Source organism: Stylophora pistillata, chromosome 3 (genome assembly GCF_964205215.1).
Source record: "Stylophora pistillata chromosome 3, jaStyPist1.2, whole genome shotgun sequence".
Classification (NCBI taxonomy): domain Eukaryota; kingdom Metazoa; phylum Cnidaria; class Anthozoa; order Scleractinia; family Pocilloporidae; genus Stylophora; species Stylophora pistillata.
The window spans coordinates 37,795,965-37,818,563 of NC_142521.1; the positions used below are offsets into that span (position 1 = coordinate 37,795,965).

General features: G+C 39.0%; 2 protein-coding genes across 2 annotated transcripts in view; both read left to right on the forward strand.

The window, feature by feature from the left end:
• The window catches only part of LOC111344665 (uncharacterized), a 39,638-nt gene extending 17,244 nt beyond the window's left edge, over positions 1-22,394 (forward strand). The window contains exons 4-19 of the mRNA XM_088751673.1: positions 768-1,492; positions 2,038-2,220; positions 3,411-3,524; positions 3,907-3,969; positions 4,584-4,646; positions 5,234-7,905; positions 12,411-12,474; positions 14,058-14,531; positions 14,802-14,855; positions 15,154-15,195; positions 15,859-17,272; positions 17,587-17,857; positions 18,636-18,669; positions 19,620-19,724; positions 21,141-21,282; positions 21,919-22,394. Coding sequence (XP_088607799.1) covers positions 781-1,492; positions 2,038-2,220; positions 3,411-3,524; positions 3,907-3,969; positions 4,584-4,646; positions 5,234-7,905; positions 12,411-12,474; positions 14,058-14,531; positions 14,802-14,855; positions 15,154-15,195; positions 15,859-17,272; positions 17,587-17,857; positions 18,636-18,669; positions 19,620-19,724; positions 21,141-21,282; positions 21,919-21,943 — 6,432 coding nt within the window. The 5' untranslated portion in view covers positions 768-780 and the 3' untranslated portion in view covers positions 21,944-22,394. The remainder of the gene's footprint in view (positions 1-767; positions 1,493-2,037; positions 2,221-3,410; positions 3,525-3,906; positions 3,970-4,583; positions 4,647-5,233; positions 7,906-12,410; positions 12,475-14,057; positions 14,532-14,801; positions 14,856-15,153; positions 15,196-15,858; positions 17,273-17,586; positions 17,858-18,635; positions 18,670-19,619; positions 19,725-21,140; positions 21,283-21,918) is intronic.
• Positions 1-22,599, forward strand: part of LOC148735972 (NLR family CARD domain-containing protein 4-like) — a 100,204-nt gene that overhangs the window by 54,473 nt on the left and 23,132 nt on the right. The window lies entirely within an intron of this gene.

Here is a 22,599-nt window from a genome sequence, read left to right on the forward strand (position 1 = left end):
TCTGACATATCAGAAATAACTATCCAAGACAAACTTGCCCAGATAGTTGATCATTCCAAGCAATCTTAGAATGTGAGTTTCACTAGGTGGCATAATGACAACTGGGTAATAGCCTTGACCTTGGCCAGATTTGATAGCCAGTAAGGGTACCTCAGAAGTCAAAATGTGTCTGCAGTATTGAACCTCTGCTTCTTAAACATGAACTTGTCTTTGTTGGTTTGTTGGTTTTTTTTCCTGTTCACTTACTTTTGGCAATTTTGTTCATTCTTTCATTATTTTTTAAACCTTCTTCATCAGCACCACCAGCTTTTTTCCAAAAAGTTGTAAGCTTTTGGTGTCACTCTCTCCAGTCCTTCAATGAGTCTATCAAAATGCTTTTGAGTGAGTTCTGTGCACTTGATATTTCAGAAGGCAATTTGAGCCTTATTTATTTGCAAAATGAGATGTGTTACATTGTTAGATTACTTGGGTCTTCATCAAGTAACTGTTTCTCTTGCTTGAACCTATCACTTTCCAAGTCTTGATGGGAGATTATCAAAATGACTGTAGTTCAAAAGCAAAGTTTTGGTACTTTGATTTTCTATTGTAATCCTTCAAGTGACTTCAGAAATGAATGAACTTTTACAGCTGCATCAATTCAAAGCTGAGGAAAGAGGCAAGATGTTATGCTGGGCACAGGTTATCAAGCTCAAATAATAATTATGGTAAACTATACATTACCTTTTGATACTTTGCATAATTCAATTTTCCCTTTTTTTCTTTTCCAGAAGCTGATTGACAATGTCAGTAACTGTGAGAACTGAAGAGAGTAGTTCAAAGAACAGTTACGGTGACCCACCAAAGATCAGTATTAATCTTCCAGAGATAAGTGAACTAACCCAGACTTTTAAAGATTGGAAAGATGTTGAACTCCCAATTGACATTCTGTTGTTAACAGTGAAGGACTGTGAGTTCTTAAGTTGCTACTATTACATTGTTGATCCATTCACAAGCTATTGTAAAGGGTTTGGTCATGTATACTTTGGCAGCATTGGTGAAGATCAAGATGTTAAACTGAAAGTTGCTTTGATGAGATGCTCAGAGGGTTCTAAAGCTCCTGGTGGTTCTTTGACTGTTGTAAAAAATGCTGTCACCCAGTTGAGACCAAAGGCTGTCTTTTCTGTGGGCCACTGTAGTGGTATGAATCAGGAAACAACAAAGCTGGGGGATGTGGTTCTATCAGAAAAACTCCCCACCTCTTCCTATCAGACGTTTACAAAGGATGGCATGGAATTTTGGGGGTTCAAAGCTCCTGTCAGCAAAGACATTGCTGATCTCATTAAATATGCAGGTTTTGGTTGGAATCCACCCCTAGAATATCCTAAAGAAAGAAAAGTTGAAGTCCACCGTGGTGAGATTTTGAGTGGTTCTGAACTTGTACAAGCTGAGAGGCGCAGTGGCCAACTTGTGAAGTCATTTCCTGGAGCAATTGCAATTGAAACAGAAGGGGAGGGTGAGATCTCTTTCTGTTTGAAGTAAATGTTACTGACAGTATAATGACAGAGATAATGGGATATAATTTAATCATTGAAAAGAGAGTTTTTACTTTCATAATATCAGTTGTGGAGGGTAAATTTTCCTGCTGGTGATGAGAGATGCACTGGCTTGATTGTCAACTTGCTGGACTTCAGGTCAAAAGGTCTGGGGTTAAGACTTGGGCTGAAGTCATGTCTCATAGTTTTGACTGGGATGCTTTACTCTCACAATATGTCTCTACACCCAGACTGAGTAGAGATGCCAATACTGATGAACTAACTAGCATTTCATGTACATGTAGAGAGAGTAAGAGTTACAGTTTTAATATCCCAATGGTGTGGAAACTGAGAGAAGTTCTTGCTGGAGGGACTAACTCTGCAGCATTATATATGCAGGGTGACTTTCCAAAATATGTCTCCAGTTTCCTACAAATCTTTGATAACAAAGGTAAAGGTAAAAAGCAATAGATGTTGGGGCAAAGTTGTTGTGGTATTTATGAAAGCTTGTCATTTCTTGTCTCAGGAGTTTACAGTGCAGCACATGATCTGAAAATGGAGTGGGTTGTCGTCAAGGGTATTTCAGGTTACGCAGATGGATCTGAAGTAAAAGAAAGCTGGAAAACATTCGCCAGTGTCACAGCAGCCTCTCTTGTTGTCAGCATTCTAAATAAATGCAGCATTTTTGATGATTGGCCACATTACAAAGGTAAACAGATTAGCATTACTTTGTTTTCATGGTTACAGTTTATTTGCCTGCAGTTACTAGCTGTCCTTGTATGCTGTTTAGTTTTGTTTTAAATGAATTTGCTGGAACCGAATCACCAAAGTCTCTACCTAAACTGAATTAAAAACATGATTAATGATTTATCATCATGTGCTGATCAATGAGAACAGCTCTTGGATCAGAAATGTTACATGTTTGTCAGCAATTTTCACTTGCTTTGTTAATAGATGTTCTGCTGAGTTAGCAAAAGCTGACAAATTAAATAATGACGCTTACCTCAACTCAACATACAGGAGCTCTAAGTTATCCGTGCGGGTTATCCGTGCGGGTTATTCTCGGTGCGGGTTATTATCCGTGCGGGCTATTATCCGTGAGGGTTATTATCCGTGCGGGTTATTATCCTTGCGGGTTATTATCCGTGCTGGTTATTATCCGTGCGGGTTATTATCCGTGCAGGTTATTATCCGTGTGGGTTATTATCTGTGCGGGTTTTGAATCTGCTCAATATTGATGGTGGAATGCTTTTAAACTTTTTGAAAAATTTTGTGCCCCGGGAAAGAAGACCTCTGACCCCCATAATTCAACTGTAGAATGATGTAGACATTTACATGTAGAATCTCCTGCGTTGTAAGCTCCCCTGCTGCACCCCCATGATATAAACCACACACCATCCACATTTCTCTGTGCGGTCACACTAAGGGCGAACTCTCAAAAGGTGAGTTTTAGAAACTCTTTACGGTGGGTATTTTATGTTATCAACTGAGTTGATGAAACCAAATTATCATTGATGACATAAAGACAGTAAAGTGCTATATTACTTACATCACTTGAGCCACTGTCATTGTCTACAAATTCACAGTATGTCCGTTAAGACTTCCAAGAGTAGTAATTTTGGCCCAATTACAGCATGGTGCTTCTCCTTAGTGTACGAAAAATGTTGAATTTCTAGGCAGAGGTAGAAGAGATTAAATGCATGGCACCAATTCCTCACTTACGTAGATTTGCATTTGTAGAAATCTTCCACCCACATTTGTTTGAGCAAATAGCTTAGCAAGCAAGGTTAGGACACAGTTTTAGAATGATGGTGGTTTGAACTAAATGTAGTGCCATGTTCTTTTCCTAACCTCACGAGGCTGTCTAACTGCTGTCTGTTTGGTTTTCTGTTCTTGAAGATAATTCAACTGACAGACAACTTTCAGCACCGAGCAAAGACGTTCCGGTACAACCATCCTCTTCTAGTGCCCAGTCTTCCCATCAGTCACAGGCCTCGTCTGACAAAATAGCAGGTATATATTTGAATGAAGAGTCTTTTAGCCCAATTATAGCATAGGCTGCAGTTTTATAAGTTTTAACAGACTGCAGTTAAAATTCAGCATTTAAAAATGTTGAATTTCTCGGGCAGAGGTAAGGAGAATCACACACGTGTTAAATTCCTCCCAGTTCTGCATTTGTATAACCTCTACAGCGACACTGATTTAATAATAGAGCTTTCCAGTCAAGGTTAGGACTCAGTGTTCAAATATCAGTAGTTTAAACCACTTGTGATGGCATGTTCCGTCGGTCTCAAACGCTTTGTGGCTATGTCAACTCTTTCTATTTGGTTTTCTTTTCTTTAAGATATTTTAATTGATGGACAGCATGTTTAGTTACAGTACTTATTTTTACAAGGTGGAAAGAGGAAGTCACCAAGCGGGTCAATGGACAAGGACAAAAAGCGCTCAAAGTTGAAAGGTACTTTTTTTTATTGCAGGGACTTCAGAATTCAAGGATTGCACAGTTTCTATAAGGTTTAACGTTTTCCATGATTTTGTTTTCTAAAGATAAAGTTTTGCAGTGAACCATATCACTTTACACAGATCAAAGTCAGTATAATCCTTATTAGATTTTGCATTAATTCATTTTCGTGCACCGGAACATTAAGCTCACCATCAGATGAATTACCCGCCCTGTTCGTGAAATGAGCCCGCACTCCTCATTTTCACGGGAGAATCTAAGACTATACTGGAGAATGCGGTGCAATTGGAGTCAAAGAATAAAACAGTGTAGTGCTCAGATCAACAGAAAAGTAGAATAATATGACTAATGACAATATTAATAATTCTATTTTATATGAAGCTAAATAACTAAAGTAATACACACAGAACATAATACTTTTGACTTTAAGCTGTCATTCATGCTATATGTGTCTGCTCCGAAGTTGGCGTGTTTCTCGCTGACTTCTTCTTGGCAGATTGTGTAAAAAAATTGGGTTAATTCATGCTTTCTGCCATCATGACTTCTGCATAACTGTACATGTACAATTGAACTGTCTTTCGTGCTTAATTACTTTACTTAATTTTTGCCAGGTGGAAAGAGGAAGTCATCAAGCGAGTCACTGAACCAGGACAAAAAGCGCTCAAAGCTGAAAGGTACTTATCGCATAGGACTTCAGTTTATAACTTTTAGAATCTGCATTCAGCTTCTGAGTTTCAGACAGGAGGCTTTAAGGATTGCGCAGTTTCTAGAAGATTTAAGGGTTTCCCTAAGTTGTTTTTCTAAAAATAAAGTTGTACCGTAAATTCTTTCACTTGTCACACATCAAAACAGTGTTTTCCTTAGTAGATTTTGCATTGGTTCAGTTTTGCGTACCGGAACAGTAGGCTCACCATAGGACATTACCCGCCGCTGTTCATGAAATGAGCTCACACTCCTCATTTTCACAGGAGGATCGAAGACCGCGGGGGGGGGGGGGGGGGGAGGGAATGGGGGATAATGCTCAGGTAAAGGGGGGACCGTAATGCCCAGATAAAGGGAAATATAGAATTATATGACTAACGACAATATGATTCATTCTATTTACTCCCAGATTTGAAGAGTAAGTTTTACTGAAGTTACAAATTAGAGTTGATAAAAATGCAGCCTCTAAACTGATGAAAAACTCTAGTCTAGAAATGATTATGTTCTCTTCAATTTGAGAGTTACCAAAAATTTAGGAAGCTGTTTTTTTTGTCTACAGATTCCTCTGCGATGCAATGTTTGGAATGGTGCCAGAACCAGCTGCGAAAGTTTTACAGCACCATGTGTCAAGTGAAAATAACACCATGGGACCCAGACAACACGGTACACATTAGTGGCATATACATACAATTGACGTTATTACAAGATCACAGAAAACCTGACGGGGCAACGAAAAAAAGGGAGGGAGACATCAGTGAAGTATTTGAAGGTGACGAACGTCATCCCATCCGTAGACGAATTCTAGTGTATGGAAGACCTGGAATAGGAAAGTCTACTTTCAGTCAAAAATTAGCTGTAGATTGGGCAGATGGCAAAAAGGAGTACCTCAGAAAGTTTTCTCTTTTACTGTTAATCAAGTTGCGAGACGTTTGTGATATTCCGGACCTCTCTACTATGTTGAAAACCGCTGAACTGTTGTCTGCTGATGACCCGAAGGCAGTCAATAACTTGTATGAATATGTTCGTCAGAACCAGGAGAAAGTGCTGCTTATTTTTGACGGATATGACGAGTACAGCGGTGGAAAGTCATCCCCAGTTCACCAGATTTGGAGAGGCGGTCAACTGAGAGACTGTTGTGTAATGATCACAACGCGACCAGTGAGAGAAGATGAGCTTGGAGTGCCAAGTCATGCTCGGTTTGAACTGAACGGGTTCGATAGCAGGGAACAAAAGAAACAGTTCGCAAGAAAGATTCTTGCTGATGAGGAGAACGTTGAAGGGTTACTTGACTACCTGAAGAAGCAGAACCTCGAAGAGATGGCAGAAATACCGCTTTTCTTGTTGGTGTTGTGTCTTCTCTGGAAGGAGAAAAAGTATCAGTTATCTACATCTCGTGCGCACATTTACTTAGGATTTCTTCAGACTCTCTTGGATCACATGCTTACAAAAGATGCAGACAACGTCGCAACAGGTAAAAGCATATATGAATATCAAGAGGAACTTTACGAAATAGGAAAACTGGCATATGATGCTCTTTTGGAGGACCGTCTTCATTTTGACTTCAGCAAATGTGGGCATGGTGATCTCTTCGAGAAGCTAATACGAGTGGGTTTTTTTCAAGTTTCCAAACGTTCCGCTTTGAACCGTGAGAAGATCGTTTATTTTCTTCATAAGTCTGTCCAGGAGTTTCTCGCCGCCTGGTTCGTTGTCGAAGAACTGACCGTGAAGAAGAATGGAACTGTCACCTGCCTGTCAGGAATGGATACGTTTGAGAAATCAAGGAAGATGGCTGAAGTGCTAAAATTCGCATGTGAGTTGTCATTAAAAGCTGCCGGGATTCTTTTTGATCATCTACATGACGTTGGAGAGAAAGAAGGTCTCACAAATTACCAGTTCACCAAGACACCTTCTAAAGATGATTTGTCTCACGAACAACAACAGTTTATTCTACTCTGTGTCGATTGTTTGTTTTTTTGTCCAGCCTCAGACAGAACAGCCGTGTATTCTGCATTTCTCTCATGTGTTAACCATGTTGTGTTACTTACGGGAAAAAACACGTCTACGGCTGCTGTAGAACACTTCTTCAAATCTGTCAGCAGTTTCCCAAACTATTTATTTTTTAAAGAGAGGCGGCTGATTGAACATTTTCCCGATGATGTTCTATCAATAATGTTAGACTTGAACGCGGTCGTTTTAACGTCTTCTGGAGAACGTAAAGATGTACAAAAGTACGCGGATTTACTCGTTGGGAACTCTTTTCTCAAAAAATCCGGGGGGAGAAACTTTGTCGATCTAATTGACATAACAGATGAGGATTTTCATTCTGAATTACTTCCTGAACTGATATCAGCGCCGGTTTGCTCTTCTCAGCCACCTCTGAATAATTTAGTAAATAACGAAAACAACAACATTGATGTACCTTTGACTGAGAACCACTGTTTGTCACTGGTGAGAAAAGTTAACATTTGGGTTCACACAGTTAAGGAAGCTGTTCTGTTGAAGAACGTGTTGCCTTTAGTAACAGCTCCTCGAAAAATTCTAATTATATGGAGACGATCGCGGTCGGAGGAGGAGGAAGCCTTTGATCAATTGATTGAGAGCGCGATTAACGGAATTAATTTTACTGACAATCTGTACAGTTTAAAACTTATCAACATCAATATAGCAGAAAAGTGTGCTGCTTTTATCTCTGACTCACTGCAGCATTCTCCAAATTTGCGTGAGCTCCATCTGTGGTGCATCCCTTTACACAGAGGTGTGAGTCATTTGGCTGAGAATCTTCATCACGTGCCACAGTTGACGGAATTAGAGTTGGCGAATTTACAAATGGGAGAAAAGGAATGTGCGGCACTGGCTGCCTCATTAAAGTACTTAAACAAGTTAGAAAAACTGAATATACGCGACAATGCCCTGCGTCACGGGATTATTGAACTGGCCAAGAACCTGAACAATGTACCCAATCTGACTAACCTGGACCTGAAGAATACAAATATGGGTGAAGATGAAGCATCAGCACTGGCCCATGCTCTAAAGTATGTACCAGTGCTACAATTTCTTGATCTAGATTCCAATCCACTTGGCCGCGGGGTCAGGGATCTGGTCCAACATCTCAGCAGTGTTCCTGAGCTGGTGCACCTGCACCTGACAGGTGTTCAGATGACAAGGACAGAATGTGAAGAGTTGTATACAGCAGTAAATGAGAGCAACATTCCTGTCGTCACCGATTACGATGTAAGTGCCTTTTTGTTGTTTCACTCAGTTGTTATGCATCTAATTTTTGTTTAGATGCTCTTCAGCAGAGCACTTGATAATGTTTCCAATAACTTGCTTTGAACTCAATTAATCAGATTATTTTTAGTGAGAAAGAATACAGTCTTCAGGAACAGTCACTGTTTTCAGAATTTTCTTTTTCTATTTTGCGACGTTAGGAGCCGATGTTGTAGATGGAGACCGTAACAAACCCACGTTAACTACTTTTATGGCTCATGCGTAGCTTGTTCAAAGATGATTTGAAGAAAAAGATTACGAAGATTAAATTTAGGGACTTCCAAATGACTTGATATTTCCTGATTACACAATAATTAAAAACTTTGGGAGTTCATTCGATTGACCTTTGCTTTGCTTGTGTAGTTACGCCTTACTTGAGAGAGAAAAAAATAGACGAGTTGTGAGAATATTTGTCTGACCAAGCTCCTCGGATCAATTTTGAATTTTGAAATTGTTCGGCTTCTGTTATTATTGTGGGATGCTTTTATTTGGGTTTGATTATTCAACGAGAAAGGATTGTTCAACCCATACGTGCTTTGAATTCGATGAAGTTGTTCCCTACATTCTATGCGGGCATTTATTCGCTTTAGCTATCAGGGAGCGTGAACCCCAAAAAATATAAATGAGCAAAGAAAAGGGATTTTTTCCTTTTTTAAAATCCGAATTGGTTTTTTAAGTGAAAGTCGCGTTGATTCTATTGTCATATCTTCACGTCTTAAAGGTTTGTGCAGATGATAGGAAATAATTCTACAAAAGTTGAAGGTGTAATGATTGTCTTCTTTAACGGAACTGGTACGGTGTTATAGTTTACTGGGACTTGAATGGTTTCCTTATACTTTTTATCAGTTGGATTCTTTTCTTCTTTGGATTATTTGCTCGTGTTGAGTAATTCTGTCAGTTCCTGGTAGAGCCTCCTGGTCTCCTAGGTCTCCATGATAACACTATTTTGTTTTGAAAAATCAAAGACAAACATTGCAAATAATGAATTTTTCTTGAGTGAATCTCGTAAGTCTCTGTCTCAACTTGGTCTTGCAATCGTCCATTAAATAATCCTGAGCAATGATATTTTTTAACCTCAGTTTGGCAGACAGTAAAACGGATTCTGTGTACACCTCACGCTGCTTTCCATGTTTCCGTGACATCGTTGCTTGTTTGGATATGTTTTGTGGAAAAATATTTTGAAAATTGAATGAAGAAAGAAACAAATTTAGCTTTCAAGACTTGAATACTACATGTTTTCTGTTGGTAGTGTCCAGTATAGTACATGAAGTTGTCCTAATGGAACTAGGCTTGGTGAAATTTTTTCTGATAAACTTTGTGAGTTCATTTCATCGGCCTTTCTTTTTGAGGTAATATTAAAAGAGAAATCTTCTGTAGTTACGCCTTACATAGGGAAACAAGGAAAGAGGAATTGTGAGAATTTTTCACTGACAAAATTTATTTGGGTAATCCAGAGTTTAATTTTTGAAGTTTTTAGGCTTGTGTTGTTTTTGTGGGATGTGATTATTTGGGATTTTATTTAAGAACCCCGCCAATAAACAACTAAAAAGCAAAACAAATCATTTTAAAAGGCGCGACCCGCGACACGCGACCATTAGTCAAACTCGGCACTGTGTTATAATTTACTCGCTCTTCAATGGTTTCCTTATTCTTATTTATCAGTTGGATTCTTTTCTCCTTTGGCTACTCTGCTCGTGTTGTGTAACTCGGTCAGAAATCGGGGCCTATCGGTCTTTCGCGTCGCATAAGCTCACTTTTGAAGAAAAATTAAAGAACAACATTGTTGATAATGAAGTTGTTAAACTTGCTATCGTATGTTTGTTTCTGCTTGGTCTCCCGTAAATCCTAACAAAATAAGTTTTAAACTTCAATTTACCACACACCGTGGAGTTGATTCTGTGTACATGTTTCTGTGACATCGCTGAACGTAAACAACTTTTTTATGTGAAACTCTTATTACGATCACTAGAATAAAACATCTGCCTACCTTATTCGGTGCTCGTCTAGCCTTTCCTGTGGAGTGTTGGCGTTTTTTGTTTGCTTCGAGGAATACGGAAATGCTGCATTATCCTTCTTATATAAAAAAAAACAGACAATTAACTGGTGTGTCATGAAATGATAGGTTAGGAGGCGTTAGTTGAGCGGAGCACAAGTGTGAACCTTGAAGTTGTTTTTGATTTGTTTTGTTTTTTATCATTATTATTTACTAGGTGTCTCGCATTTGCTTCAAACATGGAGTTTTGTCAGAATAGTACGGTTTAAGGGAAAGGAAAACTCTATGCTTCTAGTAAAGCTGAGAAAAACATTACAACGACAACCCCGGATTATCAAAAAGGAATATCTAGAGTTGTCTAACTTTCAGTCGTGTAACAGTGTATTGAACTTGTAATAGGCCTCATCAGCTTGGGAAATATGTAGAATTTAGTTCTGCACTCCTTCTCTCTAGAAGCATATAGAGTCAAACTGAAACAGACAAATTACAATCGTTTGTAGGCACTCTGCCGTAATGTCCCTGAACTAATTCAAACAGCAAATATCTTTTAATTGTACTTACAACTCTGTATTCCTTTCCCGCTGTAAACCTTGTATTCGTGTTACGATTCTTGCTCTGTTCGTTCCTAGGGACTATGAACGAAATAGCGTACCCTCTGAAGTTTCGAAGCGCGTGTTTAATTTTATAGATATATGCCCCAAGGGATGTTACGTAACTAGACAGGGATGAAAATAATCTCGTGCAAAACAAACAGTTTTGCTAGTGGAGAAATGATTTGGAGTAAAACCCGTCGCGTGTAAGCGTGAAAGGTTAAAAAATTATTATTTTTTTATTTTTCTTCGGGTAAGGAATGACCAGCCCACGTTAAGTACTTTTATGGCTCATGTGTTGCTTGTTTCAAAATGATTTGTAGGAAAAATGCTGAAGATTAAATTAAGGCAGAAAAAATTAAGCTCTCAAAACTTCGAAACTACTCACATGCAGTTTCCAGTAAAATAGGTGAAGTTTCCCTTATGGTAGGAGGTTTCTTGATTATACAACAATTGAAAACTTTGGGAGTTCATTTGATTGGCGTCTGTGTTTTGGCGAAATCTTAAAAGAGAAATCTTGTTTAGCTACGCCTTACACGAGAGACGGAAAAAATAGATGACTTCACTAACCAAACTTCTTTACGCAATCTTAGTTGTTGAAATTGTTTTGCTTGTCTTGTTGTTGTGGAATACTTTTGTTTGCGTTTAATTATTTGACGAGCGTCAAATAAGCTCATTTTTAAAGTAAATTAGAGAACAACAGTGTTGATGATGAAGTTGTTAAACTTACTATCGTACGTGTTTGTCTCTTCCTGGTCACGTATAAATCCTAAAACTAGTGTTTTTTTAAGTTCAATTTGTTACACACTGTGGAGTTGATTCTTTGCACACTTAACGCTACTTCCCATGTTTCTGTGACATCGCTGAAGAAAAAAAATATCTTTTTGATGAGTAATTCTTATTGTCATCACCGGAAAAAAAGGTCTGCATTCTTTACTCGCTGCTTTCTTGTCTTGTCTTTTCTTGTCTTGTGTCTTGTCTTGTGTCTTGTCTTGTCTTGTGTCTTGTCTTGTCTTGTGTCTTGTCTTGTCTTGTGTCTTGTCTTGTCTTGTGTCTTGTCTTGTCTTGTGTCTTGTCTTGTCTTGTGTCTTGTCTTGTGTCTTGTCTTGTCTTGTCTTGTGTTTTGTCTTGTCTTGTGTCTTGTCTTGTCTTGTGTCTTGTCTTGTCTTGTGTCTTGTCTTGTCTTGTCTTGTGTCTTGTCTTGTCTTGTGTCTTCTCTTGTCTTGTGTCTTGTCTTGTCTTGTCTTGTGTCTTGTCTTGTGCCTTGTCTTGTCTTGTGTCTTGTCTTGTCTTCTGTCTTGTCTTGTGTGGGCGTTCTTTTTTCTTCAAGGAATGCGGAAATGGTACATCTTCCTTGTAATCTCAAAACTTAAGAAACTAGAAACTTTTGAAACTTCAAGAGAGGTGAAGAAACTATTGCAAAGGTTGCATTGAAAGAAAAGCTCTGCTTTTACAAACGTGAAGAAGAAGACTACAGGGCGAAAAGTGAAGCATCAAAAACAAATATCTAGAGTTGTTTGACTTTCGCTCATCTAGTTGCTTGTTTGGTTGTTATGAGAACATTTACCCATTGTAAAACATAATTTCACCAGCTAACTCTCCTGTAGCTATTTGAATTAAAAAACCCAATATATATACATCCCAGTTTATATGGATAAAAAATCTTCAAATGTTTATCACGTTTGAGAAAGTGTGAGTTGATTGTTACAGTACGTGGGCAAAACAGCTATGCCATTGCTAAGAAAACTTGAGTCTCCGAAATACTTGGCCCGGGAAAAGTGGGGTGCTTTAAATATTTATCTTGTGTGAGATTATGTAAGCTGAGCGTTACACATAATTGGTGCTGCGGCTAATGTTGTTGCCTTGTTTGTCTACCTCTTACAAAGGTTGAGCTGAAAGAAAACGGAGCAAGGTTCAGAGGTAGGCCAGAAAGTGTCGATGATGATGATGGTGAGTCAACGCTCGGGAAAAAGGTTTTTATGGCCACTGATTTAGCGAGTAATTAGCGTAGTAGTAGTTTAGATTTTAACCCAATTTTTAATTTTCGCGAGATTTAAGTGGCTTCTTTATTTCACGTAATGCAAAATCCCCCGACGATTTTTTTTCCTAAAAGAAAAAGAAATCAACAAAAGAAAGCCAGCTCAAGAATTTTACCTTGTTGTCTTCAATATTTGACATGGAGGAAAAACAATCTTGTCTTTTCGAGCCCAGTGATTGTGACTTAAAAACGCTTTTCGGAAATGCTATTCCAGAAAACACAAAAAAGTCAGTAAAATATGCTGTGAACGTCTTTGAAGGTAAAGAAAGTTGCGAGCAGACTTTCAGATTTACGCAAGCTCAAACTGAGACGATGGAACGAGTAACTTTTGAAGTCCTACCGAAACTCAGAAAATGACGTCATCATCCGAAGCTACTGGTGGTGTGTTTTATCTTCTGCAATATTTGGGGAAGTGGGAAGAACTCGCCGAATTGCACTCTGGTGTTATACCTACTATTTCAGATATCTCAGAAGAGCAAAGAAAATTTGTCGTCATTTTAGATTGTTTGTTTTGTTGTCTTGCCTCTGACAGACAAGCAGTAGGTCCCCCTTTCCTTTCTTATGTCACTCGTAACTTTTGCAATGTCATGCAAAGAACAGGGAAGTTTAAGGACTTTGTTTTTGATCGCTTCGGACACGTTTTAGAAAGAAACTGATGAAGCTTTCAAGCAAATACAAGTGGTCGAATTGGAGAGCCAGCCCCTAGCTTGCTTTACGTTGACTTAATTGGATTTGCCTTCTGAAACATAGGATTTCATGGCGTTGTAGCGACTAAAGAATGGAGCGAATGGTACCAACATGTACACCGGTACTTTTGCATTAACGCCTTTGTCCTGAGTCAAAGGAAACCTATTTCATTTGCATGTCATTTTCATTTACTTTCATTTGGGCTTTCTATGCAGTATCTCTATGTGAATTTTGACCTTCATTGATGTCCTCTAGAGTGCACCCAACTAATACACCATTATATATCACTAAACTTGCAATTCAAGGAGAATACAATTGCATGCAAGTATCATGCCTAAATTCTCGGGCACCATGCTTTTTGAACTCTGTATCTTCTATGTACATTGTAAACAGTGCCTCGAAACTAGAAAAGTGTCGCTTTCTTTGTCAGAAACCAAATCAAAACGAATGAAAATTACTTTATGACTTTGTTTATTCTCATGTAATTTTCTGGTGGCGCAAAATAAGTTAAAGCAACCTTTCTTTTGAAACATTTCTCTGTTTTGTCGTAGCCTATTGCACTCACTACTTAGCTGGATTTTGATATGGTTTTCGGAGTGCTTTCTAGAGTGGGATTGTAGGTACCAATTAACATTCTGAAAGAGATTAGGGAGGAATATCATCACGAGGTCCTTGTGACAATAGGCTTCTCCTGTTCACTACATAAGATTGCTTTTAGGTGCTCATTGGACTCTAATTACCTCTGGATTTGTTTAGATTCAAGAGGGAGAAAATGAATTGATTTTTATTTCTATTTGAACTTTTGCAGATTCATTCCCCATCTACATGAAGGCAAAGGGACCAGTGGGACTTAGAGCATACAGGAGAGCACTAGAGAAAGGGCAAACTTACGATAGACGTACCAAGATTGTGTTGATTGGTCAGGACCGTACCGGTAAGACAAGTCTTAGAAGATACCTCAGAGGTGAAGCATTTGACGAAGATGAAGCCAGCACTGATGGCATTGAAATGATTTCCCCTGTCAAGAGCGCAGGAGAAGGGGCATGGAGGAACCCAGCCGCTCTTGAAAACACAAGTGCACTTGACCACAAGTGCGCAGAAGAGATTACAAAAGAGATACTCAGCAACTCTAAAAAACGATCCGATAGGGCTCAACCGCTTACTGAAGTAGGAAATAAAACAAGAGGCGAACCTACAATTGCAAAGAAAGCGACTGAAGAACGTGCAAGTCACCACCTTGTTGGTGACCCCCTTCTTATTCCTCCTTCCAGTGAGCACTCAGGTAACCTTTATCGTCAAGGAAGCGATTGCCTCATAGTTATATTTTAGTGTTCTTTCTAGTTTGTTCTCCCCTCTCGGTTTTTTCGTTTGGTTGCTTTCGTGTCCGTAGCAGTTCTTAACTTTCAGTATTGCATTAGATTTTTATTAATTGAAGAATTTAATCGACCCAGGTTCTGCCTAATGGGAAGCCTGGACCATTGTCCGTTTAGCTCAGAAAAGATAACTAGAATTGAAGAAATCAATTTTTTAATATCTTTATTTACATCTGCAGTTTACAACCCAAGGCGCAAATCTGTTACCTCAAAAGAAGACATTGAAATAAATGGTAAGCCTAAGCTCACTAGCCCTGACATTAACTATAGCTTCTTTACAGAATCAAAGGACTTTTTTAACTACTAGAGAGGTAACTAAATCAATTCTTTTACTTACAGGTGTATTTCCATCAGTGTCCCGTAATCTTATGAGGGTTAGCGGTCCATAAAAATGCAAAAAAAGAAGTCGGCCTATATCAGGCCATCTTGACCCCACGCTTGGTTAATAACGCATAATTGATATATTGCATATATGTTGAAATGACAGTATTGATGAGGGTGATTTATCATAACCATTATTTTCCTTGGCAGATCTCGACCCACATCACCCTGAGGAAGTCACTCCAAGCATTGGTAAGCCACAGCTCTGTAACGTAAACATATTATTTTGGGTGCGTAAAGCCCGTAAAGTTTCTGCCCATACACTCGCGTGAAACCACGCAAAATTAGAAGCGCCACCTTCTGGAATGCAGCCATTTTTATGTTTTTTTTTTTTTTTTGCTCAGGTTGCAAAAGAAGTGGGCAAGTGTTTACATCGAGAGAGGCGAAGCTATTGTAAATTTGGGTGCATATTCAGTAGATAAAAGTTCAGTCACTAAGGCTAGCATTACCAATGCTTTGAACACTAGGTCCTGGGGTAAAAGATCATATTAAGCTGAACCGGTCTGATTTCGTATTTTGTTTGCACATGAACTAAGAGTTTAAGCAACGGAAAAACTAAATAAAATGTCAATGTTAGGTATCTGGAGGTCAAAAGTTAGCGAAAACCTGATGAAATACCCGAAAAACGTCCTTTTCCTCTTAGAGAGTGGCTCGTGCATTGGATGAAGATACATTCAGTTTGCTGGAAAATGATTCTTTTGAACACCTAGTCCAGGGTATTAGAATAATGCAGTGTAATGAATAATACTGACTGATGTTCCACTTCATGTTGTTTGCACTTAAGGTCTTTTAAAACCTTAAGTTTGAAAACAGCATGTTTGGTCTAAGCGAGTACTGACAAATGATCAATATTAGATACCAAGGATGTCAAGATTGAAAAAAATCCAGATGAAATTCCCAAGGGAGTACTATCCATCATAAAGCGTGGTCCCGAACACAGTGAGGGCATATGGCCTGTTGTTTGGGATTTCGCCGGCCAGGCAGTATACCATGCCATTCATCCCATTTTCCTATCGCCCGAAGCCGTATATGTCCTAGTGTCAGATCTTACCAAGGAATTATGTGCTCCTGCGCAATGTCGGATAAGACCCCATAATCGCGATGAAATAGAGGTCAACTCGCCGCAAATCGATGACACTAATCTTGATCACATGATGAGATGGCTCGACTTGGTGCATTCTTTGGGAAGGCCAGAGTCTCAGAAAATTTCGGGAAACGATGGAGACGTTTTACCTCCTGTGGTGCTTGTGGGTACACATGCTGATGGTGTGAGCGATCCTTGCAAAGAAATGGAATCCGTGAAGGGAACCATTTGCAGCGTGGCTCTTCAGGCAACCCTAAACCATATTTCAAAAGAATCATTCTTTATAGATAACACAAATCCAAATAGGGAAGACGCCCCACAGATCGTTTCTTTGCGTGTGAAAATATTGGATCTGGCTAAAAGAATGCCGCATATCAACAAGGTAATCCCTATGCAGTGGCTCCGTGTGGAGCAAAAAGTCGACGAAATGGTAAGCAGAGATAAGCCAATATATTATGTTGGTAAAAAAAGTTTTAAAGAAGACATTGCTGGGGGAATTTGTCAATTTGATGACCCCAATGACGTTGAAGAACTGCTGTACTTTTTGCAAGCTCGTGGAAGTGTTATCTACCAAGATCTCCCTGAAAATCCAGATGGTTTGGTCGTGCTGGATCCGCAGTGGTTAATTAAAGTACTTTATGAAATAGTAACGGTGAGTCCAGAATGGAAGAACGATCCTTTCTTTCAGAAAGATTTCAAAGTTCTTGGAAAAAAGGGACTGCTTTCGCAGAAGTTGCTGGATCGAGCGTTTAAATACCTTGGATTGGAAGATATTAAGAATTCTCTGATTCGTATCATGGAAAGCTTTGATGTTATTTGCAACTCTGAGAACTGCAAAGGTGAAAAATACCCTTTTTTTGTTCCATGTATGTTGGAATCGCCGAAGAAGAATACAAGAGCCACGAACATGTGCAATGGCCCTTTGCCTGTATTTCTCACATTTAATAGCAACTATGTTCCAAGCGGGCTGTTTTGCAGACTGGTAGTACATTTTTGGAAATGGGCCTCTCGGTTATGTGGCACCCGTATACCCCCCTCGTTGTTTGCAAATGCCGCCCGATTTAATGTCAGCAAGGAGTACCAGCTCACTGTAGAGTGTCACAAAACCGTGATACAGTTGATAATCTGGACATCGCGAGACTCGGATGTAAAGGAAGAGAAACGAATTTGCGAAGAATTATTGAGGTAAGTCCCAGTCATACCTGGTATTATTTCGTTTCATTCTGTTTTTTTTTTTTTTTTTTTTTTTTTTTTAAAGTAATTGCTGAGATATTGCCATGTTGTTGTAACCAAAGGGAAACTTTATGCCCTCTTTAATTTACTTGACTTTTTTAAAAATCGTTCTGATCCTTGTGACAGTATTTTTAGATCTAGGACCTTTTTGGGCGTCACTCTTTTGGTAAGGCGGGATACCTTCTGGTAAGTGTACGTTACAATGAATCAGACTTGCGGTTTTCGCGTTGTTGATGCCCTTGTTGGCATTTTTTGTTCTTTTTCAGTCATCTGGAGCATTGCAGGACTAAGCTAAGCGTCACCTGTCCTTGGCTACGATCAGTTACGATGAAATTGTTTGTAAAATGCCAGTTGTGTGAACCTTGTCCAGATAAGTGTCGTGAGGGAACCAGCATTTGCATGTTGCACAAAAAGGAAGGCTGCTCTCATTTTGACTGTGGCGACTACATCCTGTTAAGAAGCTTTGGCCTGAGTTGTGAACACTCTGTTGATGCTGTTCCTGACTATCCTGCAGAAAAGCTGGCTCCTTGGGTACAGGTGAGAAAAAAAAACTTAATTCAATTGACGTAAATTGTATGAGGAGAATTTGAAAGTCATGGTTGGCGGGTAGCTCTGTCGCACGCTCCATTTTCGTAGGATGTTTTTCACCGGTTCGAATCCCATCAAAACCTGAATTTGCTCAGGCTTAACCTTTTAGATATGTCTCTCTAGCTGGAATGATCTCTCTATAATTTAGGTAACAAGATGATAAAAAGGTACAACAAGAAACAAACACTCAAATGAAAAGAAAACGAAGATAGAGGAATTTAAACTTATTTTCTTTCTGCCAAACACAGGATTCGCCTTATATTTTTTAGGCAGTTTTTCTAAATGAATGCGAGGGTTCAAGAAAAATGCTTACTCCTCTCTATCATTTTCATGCCGTATCGCGTTTTGCAAATATTGAATCAGCTTCCTGTGGGTTGCAGCGCTTTAAATGACGACATTTGAGGGAGCTACATTTTTGTACACTTAAAGAAGTATTTGAAATTTATTGTTTTCCAAAATCATCTAGCTACCTTTGAATTTTAGTTACAATGATGGCTCTTTCGTTTTTCGAGAGAGAGAGGAATATTTTCATTCATATATTTCTTGACCACAGGGCCCCATTTAAACCACCTATTTGCTGAACTGGCTACCCTGTCTAAATATTCTTAATAAATAAGTAGATAAATAAATAAATGAATAAAGAAATAAATAAGTAAATATATTTATTCATATTTATTAACTGCTTACTGCACGAGTAATGTTACCTCTATCTTCTTTTGCCCTTTAGGCTTTGGAATCCATTGAACGCAAGAAGCAAATTAGTGAGTTATTTTTCATCAGAGATACATTTTTCGATCAATCGCTAAGTCAATATCAATGAATAAAGGCTGATAGTTTCTAAAGAAACTGTTTGGGGCTGCGTCGGTGGGGGTAACGAAATAATTTGAATATATCAACAAAGTTGAAACGGTAAATTGGCCATCGTTACGATTATAAAAGCTGACGTTTCGAGCGTTAGCCCTTCGTCGGAGCGAATATTCGCTCCCACGAAGGGCTAACGCTCGAAACGTCAGCTTTTATAATCGTAACGATGGCCAATTTACCATTTCAACTTTGTTGATATATTCAAATTATTAAGTCAATGTCAGTTTGCTAAAAAGCAAATGGCCCGCCTCATGTAGTAGAATGCAAAGATAATGGAAGTGCTGTTATGAAGTAATGGATTTCGATTGTCACCAACCGCTTCGTTTTGGGAAAGCACTGCATGACATCTCAAAAGGGGAACAAAAGGCGTGGTCCAGCTCCTTGTTTCTCTGCGACAGTTACTTATTGATTTAAAACTGGTATATATACTCTTACATGTACTGTTGCAAATGTCCTTTTTAACGGTTCTTTCTTTCTACACTGGCTATACATTTTAACAGAAAGAACGTTTCTTTTTTTTTTATAGTCATTTCGGACAAATCTAAAAGAAAAATGTAAATGGTAGTTCACATAGTGAGAGAAGACTTGTATTAAAATAAATTTGATGCACTTGTAATACATGTACCTATTCTACTAATTTCTCGGCCAGTCCCCGGCCTGTCAATTTACCAGTGTACAAACTCTGCTCTAACCAAGTCCTCCTTTTGTCACAAGTTTGGCATCGACAAGAGCTGTTCATTAGCCCCTCTGCATTTCGGATCACAGTTACTTTTTTACTGCAACACTCTAAAACTGTACAATAGAAGGCACATGCAGTCAAAGAGTGCGTTTTATTATTATTATACAGGTGGTTCTACTGAGCATTTGGTCCGGACGAGTTTGAAGCGCCGGAATGAAGAACCGTCTTCGTGTGAAGCTCCAGCTTGTAAGGAGAGAAAAACTGCTTCGCAAGGTGAAGTAATACTGAGAGAGGGGTTTTGCCTCGTCATTTCCCGTCTCGTCAACGTTGGATAAGCACCAATCCAACCCAAATTAATGCATAGTTTTCTTACGGAATACATCCTGTCAAAACAAAATTCCTCAAAAGTAAACTGCAGTGAAAGCCGCCTCTGTAGAAAAAAAAGCCTCAAAAAGGCCTCAACAGGTTTCAAACTTGTGCCTCCTAGATACTAGTTGGACTAACCAGTCTCTGCTATCAAATGGGCTCCCAAACTACAAGTTGGAAGTGAGTTTTGTTCGCAATTTTCATTAATGAAATAAAATGCAGTCACCCGAGGTGAGAGTTATCTCAATGATATCTGCCTTACCTGAGTTGCACAAGTATCGAGCGCTTTTGTCCTTTGTTATGAAATGAAAGGTCATTTTGTCAACATGAGTTTCTCCGAGGAATAAGATCTATCATCATATGACCCGTCTGGCCCCGCTCGCGCATTTCAATAGAAGACCATACTGAAAGCTGACTTGAGTAGGGCCGGATAGGTTCACGTGAGCCAGTTCGGAAAAAGCCGTCCCGCTTTCATGTTGCTTTGTTGCGAAAATTTAAAGGAAAACGGAATTGAGAGAAAACAGTTGCGTTTTTCAAGGAATCGGAAGTTTCTGGTTCTGATGGGAAAAAGTTACGGAATGTTATCTTTCCAGTAATCTTTTTTGTGTTCGAGTGGGTACTTGTGCCCCTCTATCGCGTCTTAGTTAAGTTAAAATTTCAATACTTGGTGGCCATATGATAAAATGCTCATTGACTGTGCTAAATGACCGGCATTCTAACATTTTGCTCAAATTTAAGGAATCGAAGAAACCGTGGACATTCTCCGCGTTGAAAAGTACTTTGAAAAAGATGCATGGTTGTCGGTTCTTAAATCAACAAAGAAGATCGGCGTAGACTTTGTTTGCTCTGTTTACGCAAAAATGATAAACGGCAAATTGAGGATAGCCTTGCTTGTGACAGGTGTCTGCTTTGGACTCATTTTGTATGCGCGTCATTAAAAAGTCGACCAAAGAACAGAAACTGGTTCAGCAAATCTTGCAGAATTAATACATAACAATTTACACGCGATTATTAGTTTCAGTCTACTCCTACTTCTAATATTACTCGATTGCCAATGAAAGTAATGACATATGGGATTTACCATTCGCTGCGTTTTCCATATGCAGTGCACAAATGGGCGCTACCCATGCGTCAGTCGAGTAGAGTAGCGACAGATATATTGATATATTGATATATTGATATATTGATATATTGGTTTCATTGTAAGAAAACTTAAGATATATTTTTAATGTTTATACAATAATTCACCATTCGCCATAGATGCTCGCTAATTGCCCTACAGCACCCCATTTCTAATTTTTTCGTCCCCATCATTATCCTCAGGCTTGCGATTTAAGGCTGGTGAACCATCAAAAGACGAGTTAGAAGCTTTGTCCCGGAAACTTGGCAACAAGTGGGAGAATCTAGCACGACGACTGGGATTCGACTCAGACGGCGAAATAGATGCTTTCAAAGAAGAAAAGGGGTTGGCAAATAAGGCTTTCAGTATGTTAAAGGAATGGAACCAAAAGGAAGGCTCCAAAGGCACTTATGTAGTTTTGGGCAAAGCCTTGTGTCATAAGTTTGTGGGATGTACAAAACTAGCAGAAGAGTTTTGTTGCGATAAGATTGAAGGGAATGGCTCTCATTAGTCTTCTATTGCAAAAATGGAGTTTTTTCATCGTCACTTCATCTACGTTATAACGTTTCTCTTTCATCAATCTGGTACCCTAGCTATTGAGCATCTGTGCCAACAAGCATTGGTGCTTAGAAAGTCACTAATTTTTCTTTCGGTTGAAGACAGGGAAAAACACTGCCTCAAAGAATAGATATGTACTCTTATTTTTTTTTTATTGAAGAATCGTTGTTTTAATGACTAAAATTGGCGTAAGAATTCAGTCAGATGTTCAGAACATGCTAAGAACAATCACGGCCAAAAGCGTCTTTATTTCCTCCCCCCCCCCTCCCCCATCCCTCACACCCTGACACTAGGATACATTTTCTCTTCACATTTCTCTACGTATTTCCTGTGGAACTGACAAAGAGAATATGTTAAACAATCAAAAACTTTTAAAGTTGGTGATCGTCTCTTTCATTCACGTGACCTTAATTTTTCATTCAGGAGTGATACTAGAAGGAGAATATAGATGCTGGCACTGTTTGGGTCAGAGGATTAATCGTTTGTGGCGAGCGGAAACGGCTTATGGAGGTTTCACCCCATTGCATGGTCATCCCTTACAGCCTTGGCGATCAAGTTCTCTCCCAGAATGAAATATGCTCGCCCACTCCTTTACCAGTTGGCCCCCACCGGTACCTTTGATCAGTTCACCTCAAATGTTTCAAGCCGTTTCCTTACGGCAGAATACATTCTTTTTCAGTCGAAACCATAACATATTTCGATTAACATGCGATATTACAACACTTTTACACACAGGATAATACATGGGTGCGCGTAGATATGGAATTCACGAGTGAGTGCAAATAAAATCATTTATAGTTCGATCGTTCAGCGCGTAAACTGCATGTTATAACTCACGCGTTCGCGATTTTAATCAGTAAAGAAGTTTACAATTAAGTAAATAAAGTGTGCGTTCCTAATGGTTGTGTAACTTAACAATCAGATTGGTAAAAAAGAGCTCATGCTCATTTGACCAGTCAAACACATGGCCAAATCTAGTTTATCGTCTATCAGGAGCTGTAATCGTTTAGTCACATTACACCGCCTTACACGTGATCCTCTGAATGTCTACAGAGTACACCAAAACCTTAAAAATAACTTTTATTTTTACGTTTTGGTCTTTGT